The sequence below is a fragment of the Alternaria alternata genome (assembly GCF_001642055.1).
Source record: "Alternaria alternata strain SRC1lrK2f unplaced genomic scaffold CC77scaffold_15, whole genome shotgun sequence".
NCBI lineage: Eukaryota > Fungi > Ascomycota > Dothideomycetes > Pleosporales > Pleosporaceae > Alternaria > Alternaria alternata.
Window position 1 is genome coordinate 90,036 of NW_017306204.1, and position 12,457 is coordinate 102,492.

Sequence of the window (12,457 nt, forward strand, 5' to 3'; positions counted from 1 at the left end):
TAGTCGGGCAGGAACCAAGCGGATGACAGCCACTGGCGCTTTCTTGCGATGGCAGGGAAAGGGTAATTGAGAGCAAAGATTCGGAGATGCAGCTGAAGACATCGTTGATCCCAAACACGCCAAATTCGAGGCGCATTATTGGGCTTATGTCATGGGCTCTCGTTGGCCGCAGAGGCTGGCCGAAGAGGAGACACTTCAGCTCCTTCATTTCCTCAGCCGTCCAGTCCATGACTGCGAAGATTTGGAGTCAGCTGGGGACCGATGCATAGTAAGGGACCGAAGCACTAGTTGCTGTTCTCCTCACTTGTCAAGCCAGGCTGACCAGCATCATGCCGGGCTGCAAGTCTCGTGAAGGAACTGGATCTTGAGATGGCGGACAGGAAGCAGATCCCACGCCTGCTGCTTCAGTTCCCCTGTCGCAGGCAGCCAACGGCATCCCAGACACGACTCGATTGCGCGCGCGGTTACTCTCGCGACCGCCACACGGCCGCTTAATTCGCGGGCCCCTGACACGATCGCCAGAGAAGATGAAGCGACCCACTCACAGCATTGACATCTTCCACGAGGGTTCCGCGCTAAGTTCCTCCAGCTTCTTTGGTGCATGCAGCAACGCTGCATAGCGCATTAGCAATCGCTGCATGGCTTGTCGTTGCTAGGGAAGCTCGTCGTCCAGATTGCTTCTCCGTCCCTCACAACCCGTGCTTGGTGGGAGACAGCGTGGGGAAACTGTCGGCCATCGCGAAACCGGCACTTGGTGCGACCCACCACCGAACGGGTCCCGACGTCTTCACTCCAACCAAGTTTTTGTTCAGAGCGTCACAAATTCCAAACCTGCTCCTAGCGCCGGTTGCGGCACAGCCTTGCACATGGAGAAGCCATTGCCAACCATCTTCGTCAGAATGAGCGACAATGCATGCCCTAGAAACCAAGTTGCTAGCGGCTCCAGCTACGCCGCCATGACGGCGGACGGGCGATCAGCTGGCGATTTGTAGGACGCGATCGGAATTTGTTTTCTCGGCCGCAAAGCATCCAGGTTTCAAAGAGGAGTTATGCAGTCATAACATGATTTGCTTTTTACATCAAGGCTTGAAAGTTGCACAGTGTCCAGGCTCTGACGCATGCAGAATGCAGGGTAAAGTTTGAGCAGGAACCAGCAACGTGCTACAACATTGATGACTAGCATAGCATTGCAACATCTTGATACAGGCGTTCGAAACCTTGCGCTTACTAACGCATGCTGCACGCACAACTGATATTTAGACCTCCAATCAAAGCCTCCAACTTACTGGAAACTTGTCTCTAATATCTCTGGCTTGCGCTCCTCCAAGTCCAAAATCATCTGTCCGAAAAGCCCATTCGCCCAAGAGAACCACTGTCTTGTCCAGTCACTCTCATTAAAGCTGTTGATACTCTCGTGAATCAGACCCAAGCCATCAGTACTGCTCACAATCTGAGCAAGCTCGTTCACAATTTCGCCTTCGTCATCGCTCGTGAAAATGCGTACAATGGAAGCCATGGGCCAAGCCATGCCTGGTCCCTGATGCGGGCCACCAATAGCATTAATGACAGGACCTCTCATGAAGTATGGGTTTGTCGAGCTGAGCACCAGATCGCGTGTGTTCGCATATGTCTCCTCATTAACCGGATACTTGAAAAAAGGTGCTGAGAGGAGACCCGGAATGTTAGCGTCGTCCATGATGACGCGCCCGCCGAAGCCGTCGACCTCGAATGCATAAATCTTGCCATATACTGGGTGATCAACCGTCCCATGCGTTTCAATAGCGTTGCGTAGCGACTCTGAGAGGTTCGACATTCTTTTCGCAAGCGCCGCGGAACTTGTGCTATTGAGTTTACTCATGATTTCCGCTGTTGGAGCCAGGTACGAGCTAAACATCATATTGGCTGGGATGTAGAGCTGGAAGATAGTGGAGTCGTCGCTTGGTCGGAAAGCACTTCTGATTAGGCCAGTTCCGTTGGCAACTGGATTGCCGATTCCATCGTTCGCAAGAGTTTCGGTTGCTCTGGTCGTGGTTCGCTCCCACGTATACGGACTCTGTAAAACCGCTCCGTCCGGACCATAAGTTGGAAGCATCATATCGTCGGCCACATCCAGTACCGCTTCGATAGCTTTGGCCCACTGGAACTTTCCAAAGAACTCGACATCTCCCGTTGCTTCGTAGTAGTCGGCAGATATCTGTAGAAAGGCAGCAAGCGAGTCGAGCTCATATTTGCATTCAAAAACGCTGCTGTTTGAATATTCAGGGAAAACAATGTCCTGGTTTCCAGACTCGTTCTCAGCTGGAGGGATACCGCTTTCGGCGGGCGGCTGGAACGAGTTGCAGTACGGTGCTGTGAGTAGGTATCGCGCCTGGAGGTTGATGACTCCCCGGTACAAGCTGGCGATCGAGTTCGGATCGCTGCTGGCGTTCAAGAGGGGCAGATAACTTTGCAGCTGGTTCGACGAGTCCCGCAGCCACATCGCATTGATGTCTCCTGTGATGATGAATGTTAACTCTTCATCGGTGTTGTTGGCTGCGTAACCTTTCCATGCGATTGCTGTATCGAGCGTGTTGGGGTAGGCATTTTGGAACAGACGGTACAGGTCTGGGTCTTTGATGACACCTTCCATGCGTGTGATAGTGTCCTCAAGGCCCTGCGACTTGAAAGTCCGACATTCTTCAGACGGTCGTTGGTAGGCAAGCTGATATTTGCCGGAGCTCAAAGGTTCATGAACCTCGAGTGCGTAGTCCACGTATTCTGGACATTGCGCTGAGACGAGCAATGGTATGTTTGTGAGTGCACTCAGAACCATGAGGCTGCGCATCTTGACGTAGGGTAGCAAGCCAATCTCGGGATGTCAAAAGGAAGTACTGAAGACATGAGGTATCGCGAGGAAGGCCCCAGAGTATATCCTCGGGGCTATGACGGCACACATGGATCGTCATGGTCGCCGGCTGCCTTTGCTGCATTCGCTGCTTTTTGTTCCGAATAAATGTACCCCGCTTATGGATCTCACGAGCAAACAAAATAGCTTGGCGACGGATGTAACGTTCACTGAAGCTATTCGATGGACCCATGGGGTAGAAAGCACGTCGACGTCATTTTGCTCGTGAACCGGGCCGAACGGTCAGCGGGCTGGAAATTGGTATTCAGAAGAAGAAGGTAGTAACCAGTCTGCGGATGGTTGTGTACAAAGTCTGTCAACTGACTCAAATGTGAGAAGTGCCGACATTTTGCGCTGTCATGGCTGTGGTTGAGCATCAAGCTTTGACGATCTGCGGGGATGGCACGCGGTACGCACCTCACCTAGGCACCAAGGCGCCGAACAAAGACGCACAGCATCACTTTGTGTACGTACCTGAGTTTGCCCAAGGTAGATACACAAGGAACATTTTCGGTGAGTCCCGATGACGATTAGTGACTTTCGACAGCATAGATCCATGGGAGGAGCTTTAGGGTCATGAACCACAATGGGTTAGCGGCCCCGGCCCCGGCATTAAACGAAGAACGCTTTCTGTCACGAGCCTCGTTAGAACTCTCCGCTTCCCCGTATATCATCCATCATGGTCACCGCCTAAAAGTTGACAGCGACACAGATATCTGGTCTTGTGGCTGGACTGTGTGGATGGTGAGCAACGTTGATTCAACGTAACCATATTGCAGCGTCCCCGCCTACTTCAGCTTTCTCTGCAAGGCAATGCGCCGATCATCCTGAGTTGGAGATACCAGGAGGCACGATGGTGTGCTGACTGCCTCAACCAGTATGAAGAACATCGGCTGCATTACGGAAACTGCCGGGAACATAATGCCTCGTGCAGCTTCTGTATCTTCAGTCCGGTACAGCTCCGAGATTCCGCCTTTGACAAAGATTACAAAAGAAAGTTCTTTTCGAGAAAGAAGTCTTTCTTCAGATACGACGCGTCCATCACTCTGCTGCAAATGCTACAGGACTAAACCGTCGGCACGGTAAAATGACCCACTCTACACGTGGGATGCTTGTCCTCTTACTGGGATCATCTGCAGAACGAACCCTCGCGAACTGTTGTCGAACGCAGTTGGACGCCGGTTTTGCCTTAGGTGCGCATAACAAGCTGGAAGATAACTACAAGCAGTTTCTAGATGGGTTGTAAGCTAGATCCAACTTAGTGTTGGCATCTCCTGATCCTTCGCATATCTTATTCGTTGGCTCGCAATAGTTTTTTGCAATTACCTCGAGACTCAATGAATATCACTCGGCCTCATAAAGACAGAATGCGACATCCTTTCTAGACATTAGTGATAAATGGCGTCTCATGCTGACCCTTTAGTGTTATCTCGCCGCTTGAACAGCATGTGAATTCATGGTTGCTGATCTCAAATCTTTTGATCCTAGTTGCTAAGACAATATTGTGGTCTATGCCTTGACTGCTAGATATGAACATAATAACGACAAAAGCATTTGACGTATAGGAAAGGTTTGCGCTAAACTGCTTGACATGCTACTCCAAATGAATTGGATTAGAAAGTCCTGCAAGACTCAATAGCCATTCCTGTGGAGACCGTACACCAGAACTCCAACCCCAGATCTATCGCTGTCTATCCCGAATCAATCCGTCTTCCAGGATCCTAAAGGCATCTTGGTTGCGAATTAAACATAGGCTCTTTTCGATCGAGAACCCCATATTCATACTACTTCGGTCGTGTGATGTAGAATGTGAGGCAAGAGTAGTTCGACGAACATATTCCACCAGTCCGGGAAGAGGAGATATTTCGATCAACGTTCCACGTCTTTCACTTCAAAAGCCGACTTCCTCTCGTGAGACTTGACCCCGTGTACCTGCAGGTTATGCCTCTCAGTCATTACATCGTGTCGTGTCGTCGGTTGCTATGTTGTGGGGTCCTTGGGAGGACCCTCGTATATCGCAGCTTATTCTGTTATTCGCCTTAGCGAGCTTGGAGGGTCGCTCCTTTGCTCATCCGTAAGTGGTGTTGCTTCCGCTGTTCGAGTCAGCCTCAGGAAGGTTGTGTAAGGATGATTATTCCATCTTACCTTGGACTCATTGGTGCGTGAGCCATATTACCACCATTCGATTGGTAGTAGGGTTTTGGCAATCCAAGCTGCGGAAGCTTGCGCCAGCTTCGTTCTCGTACTTCTCTCATGTACGAATCTTGTTCTGGAGTCCGATGGAAACGGCTTGACTCATCTTCAGGCTCTCCACCCATAAATCTAGCGACGGCAAAGCCACAGCAAACGAGCGCGCCTGCTCCGAGAATGACGAGGAAAATGATCAGAGCTGGGGCGATGTCGAAGCCCATGTTGCCGTCCCTTTTCTGGAGATACATCTTGGTTGTGAGGAGAGGGAGTATATGTTGTGATACAAGTGTTTGTATGACGAGAGCGAGTGATAAAGGATGGGAGAGGTGTGTATGCTGCTGTGACACGCTCACGATCAATAAAGCTAAGGCAGAGAGTAAGCCTGATGCGCGGAGGTTCCGGAAGCTGAGAGAGTGACAAGAAAAAGACCGAGAGAATGGGTATTGGTGTGCTGACGACGACAAGACTGTATGGTGTGATGTGACAGCGTTCCACAAACACCGAGTTGCGAGACCCTGCGTGACCCGATCACTAACCTATATACCGTTGCAGCTATCCTTTCGGGAACCGCAAGTCTGACAGATCGTGCATTTGCTGCGAACCTCGACCCAATCGGTTGCTAGGAGAATACGACCCTTTCACCATGCTATTGGCTGTATCACAGTTTCACGTGCTCGGACAGACAGTTACCCCACCTACCGACCAGATCCAAGGCCTTGTTGGCCCTCAGAAACGCGTAACACCCCAGCCTATCCGTTGCGTAGACACGCGTGGAAGTGTTGTTCCCGGACAGTCCGGAGGGGCTATGTTAGCCAGAAGTTTCGGACCTCCTGACTTGGCCCAACTCTTGGACTCTTCGAATTCCTCAGGCATGCGCGCGGTGGCACCTCCGACATTTCCTTTTACCTGGGCGCAATCTTGATGCGAGTATTTCTGTATTGTCGGAGCTGTAGAGGGCGATGTTCGCTGGGGAGACCTGTGGTGTTGCTGCGGTCTCACTCAGCTTAGATGACGCGTCACCCGCACCCTCAAGGCTTGCCGAGCACTAAATTCCCCACCTTCTGAGGTCAACAGCGAGGATACCAGACTCTTATATGAAGATGCGACACTCAATGACGCAAATTTTTGTTCCTGAAAGATGCGCATCGTTCGCAGATCGTCAGGTCCGGCAGTGCGACAAATTTAGCACGTCGTCTCAGCATCCTGGGCTCCCGCAATCCTCCTGAGCCTGAACCCGACTGCCCAGGTCTCTCTTCTCTGACGCCTTCTCATAGTCTTCAGCAACAACCCGCCATATCATGATGCACTTCTTAAAAAAAAAAAAAGTTCTGTGAAGAGCGCAATTTCCTTCGGAGTTCGTCAAGTGTAAGAGAAATATTCGTTCTATTTCCATGTCCTGTCGCACGAAGAGACGGCTGAAATGAGCTCTGCTCAATAAAGTTTGCTGTTGTCTTGTGTCTTGCGAATTCTTAGGCTTCCAAGGTTTCCTCCACTATCGCTAGGCGTACTCTGAGTGAGAACCTCTCTAGACCTGGCGGGCGACGAACATCTTGCAACACAAATCCCAGGTCTCCAAGTCCAGCATCCAGCAGAGACAACCTTCGAACAACAATAGAAGGCAAAAAAGCCTGGAGTCTCAAGCGCATTAGGTTGGGGCTGCACTGGAGATTTGTACCAGCTCTTCCATGAACGACACGCGCTCTTGTACGTGCTAAGATGTTTCAGCTGTACGCATTTCCAGCCTTATGGTGATGAATCATCGCTACTAGGTAGAAGTTCGGTTCTACGGTCCGTATTCAATCTATCTTGATTAGCCGTATTAAGGTTTCCTACGCCACCGGATATAATCGATTCGAATGCAGCAACACATGCAGATATGCTGCGAGTATGTCCACCACCCCGTGGGGTAACTGTTCCACTGCATGTCGGCAGCTGTAGGGCTCCAGTGATTGCCACACATCGGTATTGTATTTGGTTAACCGCAGGATTACTGCATGTACACGCGACGCAACAGCAAATGCTTGAGCACGCAAATTTCCTACGAGAACGAGGGTTTACATGTCCAGACCCATTAATGCACCGAGCGATCCACATCGCCCAGAGTCCAAGTGTACAAAGTACCACAACGTCGTGGCTGAAACCAGCACGTGGTTGGTGATTGCCTGGAAGGCGGCAATGGCCGTAACCGACAATATATTACCCATCACCAGTTCCCGGGCGAGGCTGCGTCTGGTATATTAAATTCAGTGTCATTTCAACCCCAGTGGCCTATCGCATTGGTTTCACGCCGTCACCAGACTGGAAACACTTCTGGGCTTCCAATGATCCAAGAGCGCGGCGACCAGGGCGTGTTTCCATGAGCGGATGGCGTACAGCTCAGAAACCGGGTCGACTCGTGCATGGAGATGAAAAATTGATTGCAAGCATTCGCGAGTACCTGGTAGAGGGAAATTTCTGGCGTTTGGAGAAGGCCACTAGAAGACGAGAAGAGTATATGAAGGGACGATAGATCCGGGTTCAAGGTCTCTCACGACAGCAAATAGTTACTACGCATCTTCTACAGTCGCTTTCTACAATTCATTCACTCTACAATCACCAAGATGCTCTCCCTTCTCCTCCTTCTTGCGCCCCTTGCGGCTGCCCACGGCCATGTTGACAAGGTCATCGCAGACGGCAAGGAATACCAAGGTAGAAAATCCCATGTGCGAGATACTTGTGAGACATACACTGATTTTGTATGTCTGATTAGGCTGGAATGCTGCGCTCAAGTACCAGAACCCCATCCCGGCCACCGTCGGCTGGCAAGCGGACAACCTCGACAACGGCTTCGTCTCCCCTGACAGTTTCGGCACTGCGTCCATCGTATGCCACAAGCAAGGCAAGAGCAACGGCGCCTACGTTTCTGTCAAGCCCGGCAGCAAAGTCACCTTCAAGTGGGACACCTGGCCAGCTAGCCATGTTGGCCCAATTCAAGAATATATCGCGGCCTGCAATGGCGACTGCGGCTCTGTCAGCCCCACAAGCCTCCAGTGGACAAAGATCCAATCCAGCGCCTGGAAGTCAGGAAGCAACCCCGGCACCTGGGCTACTGATGATCTCATTAAAAACAACTTTTCCTGGGATCTTACTATTCCCAACCTTGCGCCTGGTAACTACGTTGTTCGCCACGAGATCATCGCGCTGCACGCTGCTGGTCAAGCCAATGGCGCCCAGTCTTACCCTCAGTGCATCAACCGTAAGTGTCCCTGTATGGACCGCATGTGAGACATAAGCTAACTTCGCACGCCTACATCTAGTCAAGGTTGAGGGCTCTGGAACTACGAAGTTGAGCGGTGGTGTTCCCGCTACTAGCTTCTACAAGGTAAGATACGCTGCTCAAATTATACCTGTTCTGTGGGATATCTGCTAATGAAACGATATAGGCGAACGACGCTGGTATTCAGTTCAATGTCTTCAGGTCTTTCGACAGCTACCCTACTCCCGGACCTGCCCTCAACAAGCTCTCCAAGCGTCATGCTAAGGACCTTGAGTACTAGATCATGGTACAAATTCTGGGGTCAGAGATCTCATGAGCGAATAGATTAGGCTTGACTTCTCACCTACTGCATACTTCTTTCTTTTGTTCGCTGGTTAGGGCCTTCAATACGATGTATATAGAGCATTGATGGAGTGTAAATAGCATTTTAGAATCACACTGTGTTTTCTTCGAGATCCTGCTGTAGCCTGAAGGTACTTGATGCATTATTGCCGCACATGTAAGGATAGGCTGAAGTAGTCCGGGTATCACTTTTGAGAAAAGGCCTGAGAGTAATGAAACAAGAACCATCATTGGGTGATGTGCAGTACGGTGAGACTTGCAAAGCACTGCTACTCGCTCGATTCATAATCTGTTACCTGTAAAACTTCCCACATCTGGTTTATACACCAAATGTGCTTAAAGCCACAAAGTATAGTCGGCAACGTAAAGGCTCACCCTCTGAACATTTCCATAGGTCGAATGATGCCGCAGATGTTTATCTACTACTATGATAACATGATTCGCCCTGCTACTTTTCGTGTAACCAACCCAAATTAGTGATCTCGACCCTCAGATGGGATCCATTTCATACAATATCCACCTGCAAGAGTTTAGTTATGTTTACATCGAGCGTTTTCGCGTGCCATGTGCTGCTGTAGAGTAATTAGGATAACACTCTCCTGTTTGGGACGCTTTCAAGCTTGACTGTCCTCAATATCGTCTTGACCTGGCCGCTTGGGCGACTGAAAACTTCGTTACTGATAGCGGCGCTTTGCTCTAAAGTTTTTAGGCAATTAGAATAACGTCGCATTCGCATACATGTCATACCTTTGGCCATTGCTCTTCTTCTTGCTGCTGACAAAGTCGCTTTTTAACGGCCGGGGCGTTCGCATGCCTAGGTAACTTTCCGCGATTGCTCTCGTACCTGGCCCCGTTTGAGCAGTTGGCATTCTCTTAGCATGTAATCCTTCTTTGGGCTTTATTGTGACGATGCGTCTGTCTTGCTTGTGTTAAGCTGATTCTGGGATTTACTTCCACATTGCTTTTATCTGGACTTGTTCCTGCCTCCGTGCCTTCATGCATATCTTCTACTGTTGCTCGTTGAAGCTCTGACGCACACGTCTTACTTCTGTATCTCGTCGTTTGATCGTGGCTCTCTATCCCACTTCCCCTTTGCGAGGTGCTTCCGTGGCTTTGACTCGTTCTGTATGTCTTCCACTAGATTCCTCGCCTCGTTCCTTTAGTTTCTACTATATGTTTGCCACTTCTTTAGCATCTCCTTGTGCCCTTTTCATTATCCTTGCTGTGCGCTCTACAGTTTTTCATTGTCCAGTGTCCCGTGCTGTCAATCTGAGATGGTAAAGATTCTACTTGGTCGGTATCTGATCGTGGCTGCTATTATATTTGGAATCATTCTTTGTTGCTCTTAAGTGCGTCCCAAGCAATTTCGATCCAATAGTTAGGTTACAGTCATGTAAGCTCTGATTGAGAATGTAATAGTGCTTACATTCTGAAGGCTTTTAGTACTACCCGTGAGTCAGCCCGCTTACTTTCAGAATGGTAAGCGAATTGCAGTCTCTTGGAAGGTTGTGCCATCTCAGCAAAATGTGCGCGTTCATTGATCCCAAGAACGTTTTAGCAGTCCAAGCGATCAGGCGACTTAAGTGGCTCATTCAAAATGTAGAAACGTCAAAGGTTGTCAATGAGGCAAAGGGCTGGATAATATGTGGGTGGATGCAATGTTAAATATAGCAGAGAAGGCTGAAGGAGAAATGGCACAAACAGCCTTATATGCGTACTGAGCGTAGCTCTTGCTAGGTGGTAGGGTGAATGAGGCTGAGTAAAGGTACCCAAGTAGAAGTATCCGAGGGAGTAAGAGAATCAAATGTACCGGAGGAAGACTGAAATGTATGTCAATAGTAGGTACGGTACATGTAGGAAAACGATAACACAAGGACACCAAAAGAAAAAGCGAAGCACTGTCGTAGCTATTTATGCTGCTAATAATGTAAGTCAATCAGCTAGAGAGGCGAACGATATTGGGTACTAGCTATTGTTACCTAGGCTGTTTGGTCTAGGTCGCAGGTTGTCTTCATCTTTGCATCGGATGTTCGCCAAACTGGCTCCGGTTGCCCATCTGCACGCCATGACCTTGCATCTTTTTGCCATATTCCATAACCTCTTCTTCCCATTTTTGAAGCTCTTCCAATTCCCCTCCTTCAATGATCTTTTCAACAGCGCCAGCAAGTTTCATAGCGTCAAGAGCGGCCTGATTCGTACTCGCAGCTGTGTGTGGTCTAAAGCCTGCCAGCGCGTCACCCAGCAATAGTACTCTACCGTTTGCTAGCAAAGCAGAGGGTGCGATGACATCCGTGATGGTTTGTATGAACGGCACCTTGGTCTTGTTGACGAGCTCAGAGAACTGTGGTGGGAGACTCTCATTCGCTAGGTTCTTTTGTCGTCTCCATACGTCCTCCTTAATTCCACCTGGAGGTAGTGTAATGTGGTGCCTCTTTCCCTCATTGTCTGTCATGAGCTCAATGTGCTCCGGTGACTCTTCTTTATAGTTCACATACCAAACCCAATTCAACAGTCGTTCGCCGGGCTTTGTCGTCCCATTCTTGCCTGGGATGGTATACGCTAATATCTGAATGCCGTCGGTGTGGTAGAACGTAAACCTCTCAACGAAGACATCGGTGGCAGCCTGAGAAACCTCGGTCTCGGGTACCGTACCGCGCCATGCTACGTATCCGGCATACTTCCGCTTCACATCGGGGAAGTATTCGGCACGTATTTTGGAGCTGGGCCCATCAGCTGCGACGACAAGGTCTGCGTCTGTTGTGAATGTTTCCCCAGATTTGTGCTGGACAGTGACCCTGACGGGCTCTGAGGAATCTAGTAGCGAGGACGACGAAGGATTTGGCACCACAACACTGGTTACCGTACATCCGTATTCATACGATGTTTTTCCTTCGCCTCCCTCCGCTGTGGGCGTCTTCGCGTAATCGGTTTCGGTACCATCGTAGTTGGTTCGTAGAAGGTGGTACAGCAAATCCCAGCTCGTCATACGCTGCTCTTGGTCGTGACGGTCTATAACCTTGCCACCCTTATCAAGATATAACCTTTGATGACTTGGAACTGTCAACGTAGTTTGGCTGCGGTCGTGCGTTTTGAAGAACTTTTGCACATCTTGTCCAGCCACTACACCAGCACCTTGATCCTGGAGAAGAGGTGTCGGATTACGCTCAAAGATGCGAATATTGAGGTCTTTGCGAAGGCGCTTCAACGCGACGCCAGTCAAAAGGCCACCTAACGATCCCCCTACGATTACAATGTTCTTAGGCTTTGCTGGTGCCATTGTAACGTGTTGCAAATCTACGAATGCAGTGGGGAAAATCGTCAAGATGGAGCTGCTGGCTCGACATGTTGGACGTTACATGTTAAGCTTTGAGGTGACCATGATCTGCTCCAGGATGCGGCGTTGCATTACGTTCGATGACATGGTGGATGTATTCAGACAACCGGATACCTCGGCAGTTGAATCGTGTGGCTTATGACATCATGATGTTCACTCACACTTCCACTCCATCACGCTTGCCGAATCCAAATACTTATACATATCCCAATATACAGTTGAATCATCGAGCAGATCATGTTCGGATATATCTTTCTCATTCTTCCTAAGTTTGTATCCAGCATGAACTGCGGGAAAGTGATTGAGTAAAAACATGGCACGAACAGTCACCTCTAGCGACACTTGTGTTTTTCTAAAAACACAGTACAACGCCATATCGCTCCTTGCATCTGCAAACGGATGTATATTCTGATTGATGCACATATACCACCGTTCTATAGTACTAATCGTC

General features: G+C 49.6%; 5 protein-coding genes across 5 annotated transcripts; 2 read left to right on the plus strand and 3 right to left on the minus strand.

Annotated features, from left to right (window-relative positions):
- Positions 1 to 689: 689 nt before the first annotated feature.
- On the minus strand, positions 690 to 2,824 carry CC77DRAFT_1010394 (hypothetical protein; the record flags this gene model as incomplete). The annotated part of the gene is made up of 2 exons (XM_018523646.1): positions 690 to 918; positions 1,287 to 2,824. The coding sequence occupies 2 exons, from the start codon at positions 2,822 to 2,824 to the stop codon at positions 690 to 692; spliced, it is 1,767 nt and encodes a 588-aa protein (XP_018383856.1).
- Positions 2,825 to 3,243: 419 nt separating this feature from the next.
- Positions 3,244 to 4,130, plus strand: CC77DRAFT_1010395 (hypothetical protein; the record flags this gene model as incomplete). The annotated part of the gene is made up of 3 exons (XM_018523647.1): positions 3,244 to 3,397; positions 3,664 to 3,740; positions 3,879 to 4,130. 3 exons carry the CDS (start codon positions 3,244 to 3,246, stop codon positions 4,128 to 4,130), a joined length of 483 nt encoding a protein of 160 aa, XP_018383857.1.
- Positions 4,131 to 4,952: 822 nt separating this feature from the next.
- On the minus strand, positions 4,953 to 5,322 carry CC77DRAFT_1063105 (hypothetical protein; the record flags this gene model as incomplete). The annotated part of the gene is made up of 2 exons (XM_018528599.1): positions 4,953 to 4,977; positions 5,030 to 5,322. The coding sequence occupies 2 exons, from the start codon at positions 5,320 to 5,322 to the stop codon at positions 4,953 to 4,955; spliced, it is 318 nt and encodes a 105-aa protein (XP_018383858.1).
- Positions 5,323 to 7,421: 2,099 nt separating this feature from the next.
- CC77DRAFT_190672 (glycoside hydrolase) lies at positions 7,422 to 8,687 on the plus strand. Its single transcript, XM_018530550.1, has 4 exons — positions 7,422 to 7,762; positions 7,824 to 8,309; positions 8,371 to 8,435; positions 8,497 to 8,687. Exons 1-4 carry the CDS (start codon positions 7,675 to 7,677, stop codon positions 8,608 to 8,610), a joined length of 753 nt encoding a protein of 250 aa, XP_018383859.1. The 5' UTR covers positions 7,422 to 7,674; the 3' UTR covers positions 8,611 to 8,687.
- A 1,664-nt stretch (positions 8,688 to 10,351) lies between these two features.
- On the minus strand, positions 10,352 to 12,101 carry CC77DRAFT_1022015 (FAD/NAD(P)-binding domain-containing protein). The gene has a single exon (XM_018525378.1). The coding sequence runs from the start codon at positions 11,947 to 11,949 to the stop codon at positions 10,684 to 10,686; it is 1,266 nt and encodes a 421-aa protein (XP_018383860.1). The 5' UTR covers positions 11,950 to 12,101; the 3' UTR covers positions 10,352 to 10,683.
- Between the last annotated feature and the right edge of the window lie 356 nt (positions 12,102 to 12,457).

Coding starts and splice junctions, on each gene's coding strand:
- CC77DRAFT_190672 (XM_018530550.1), top strand. CDS start 7,675: ATGCTCTCCCTTCTCCTCCTTCTTGCGCCCCTTGCGGCTGCCCACGGC. Junction 7,763..7,823: donor AGACGGCAAGGAATACCAAG/GTAGAAAATCCC, acceptor ATGTCTGATTAG/GCTGGAATGCTGCGCTCAAG. Junction 8,310..8,370: donor TTACCCTCAGTGCATCAACC/GTAAGTGTCCCT, acceptor GCCTACATCTAG/TCAAGGTTGAGGGCTCTGGA.
- CC77DRAFT_1022015 (XM_018525378.1), bottom strand. CDS start 11,949: ATGGCACCAGCAAAGCCTAAGAACATTGTAATCGTAGGGGGATCGTTA.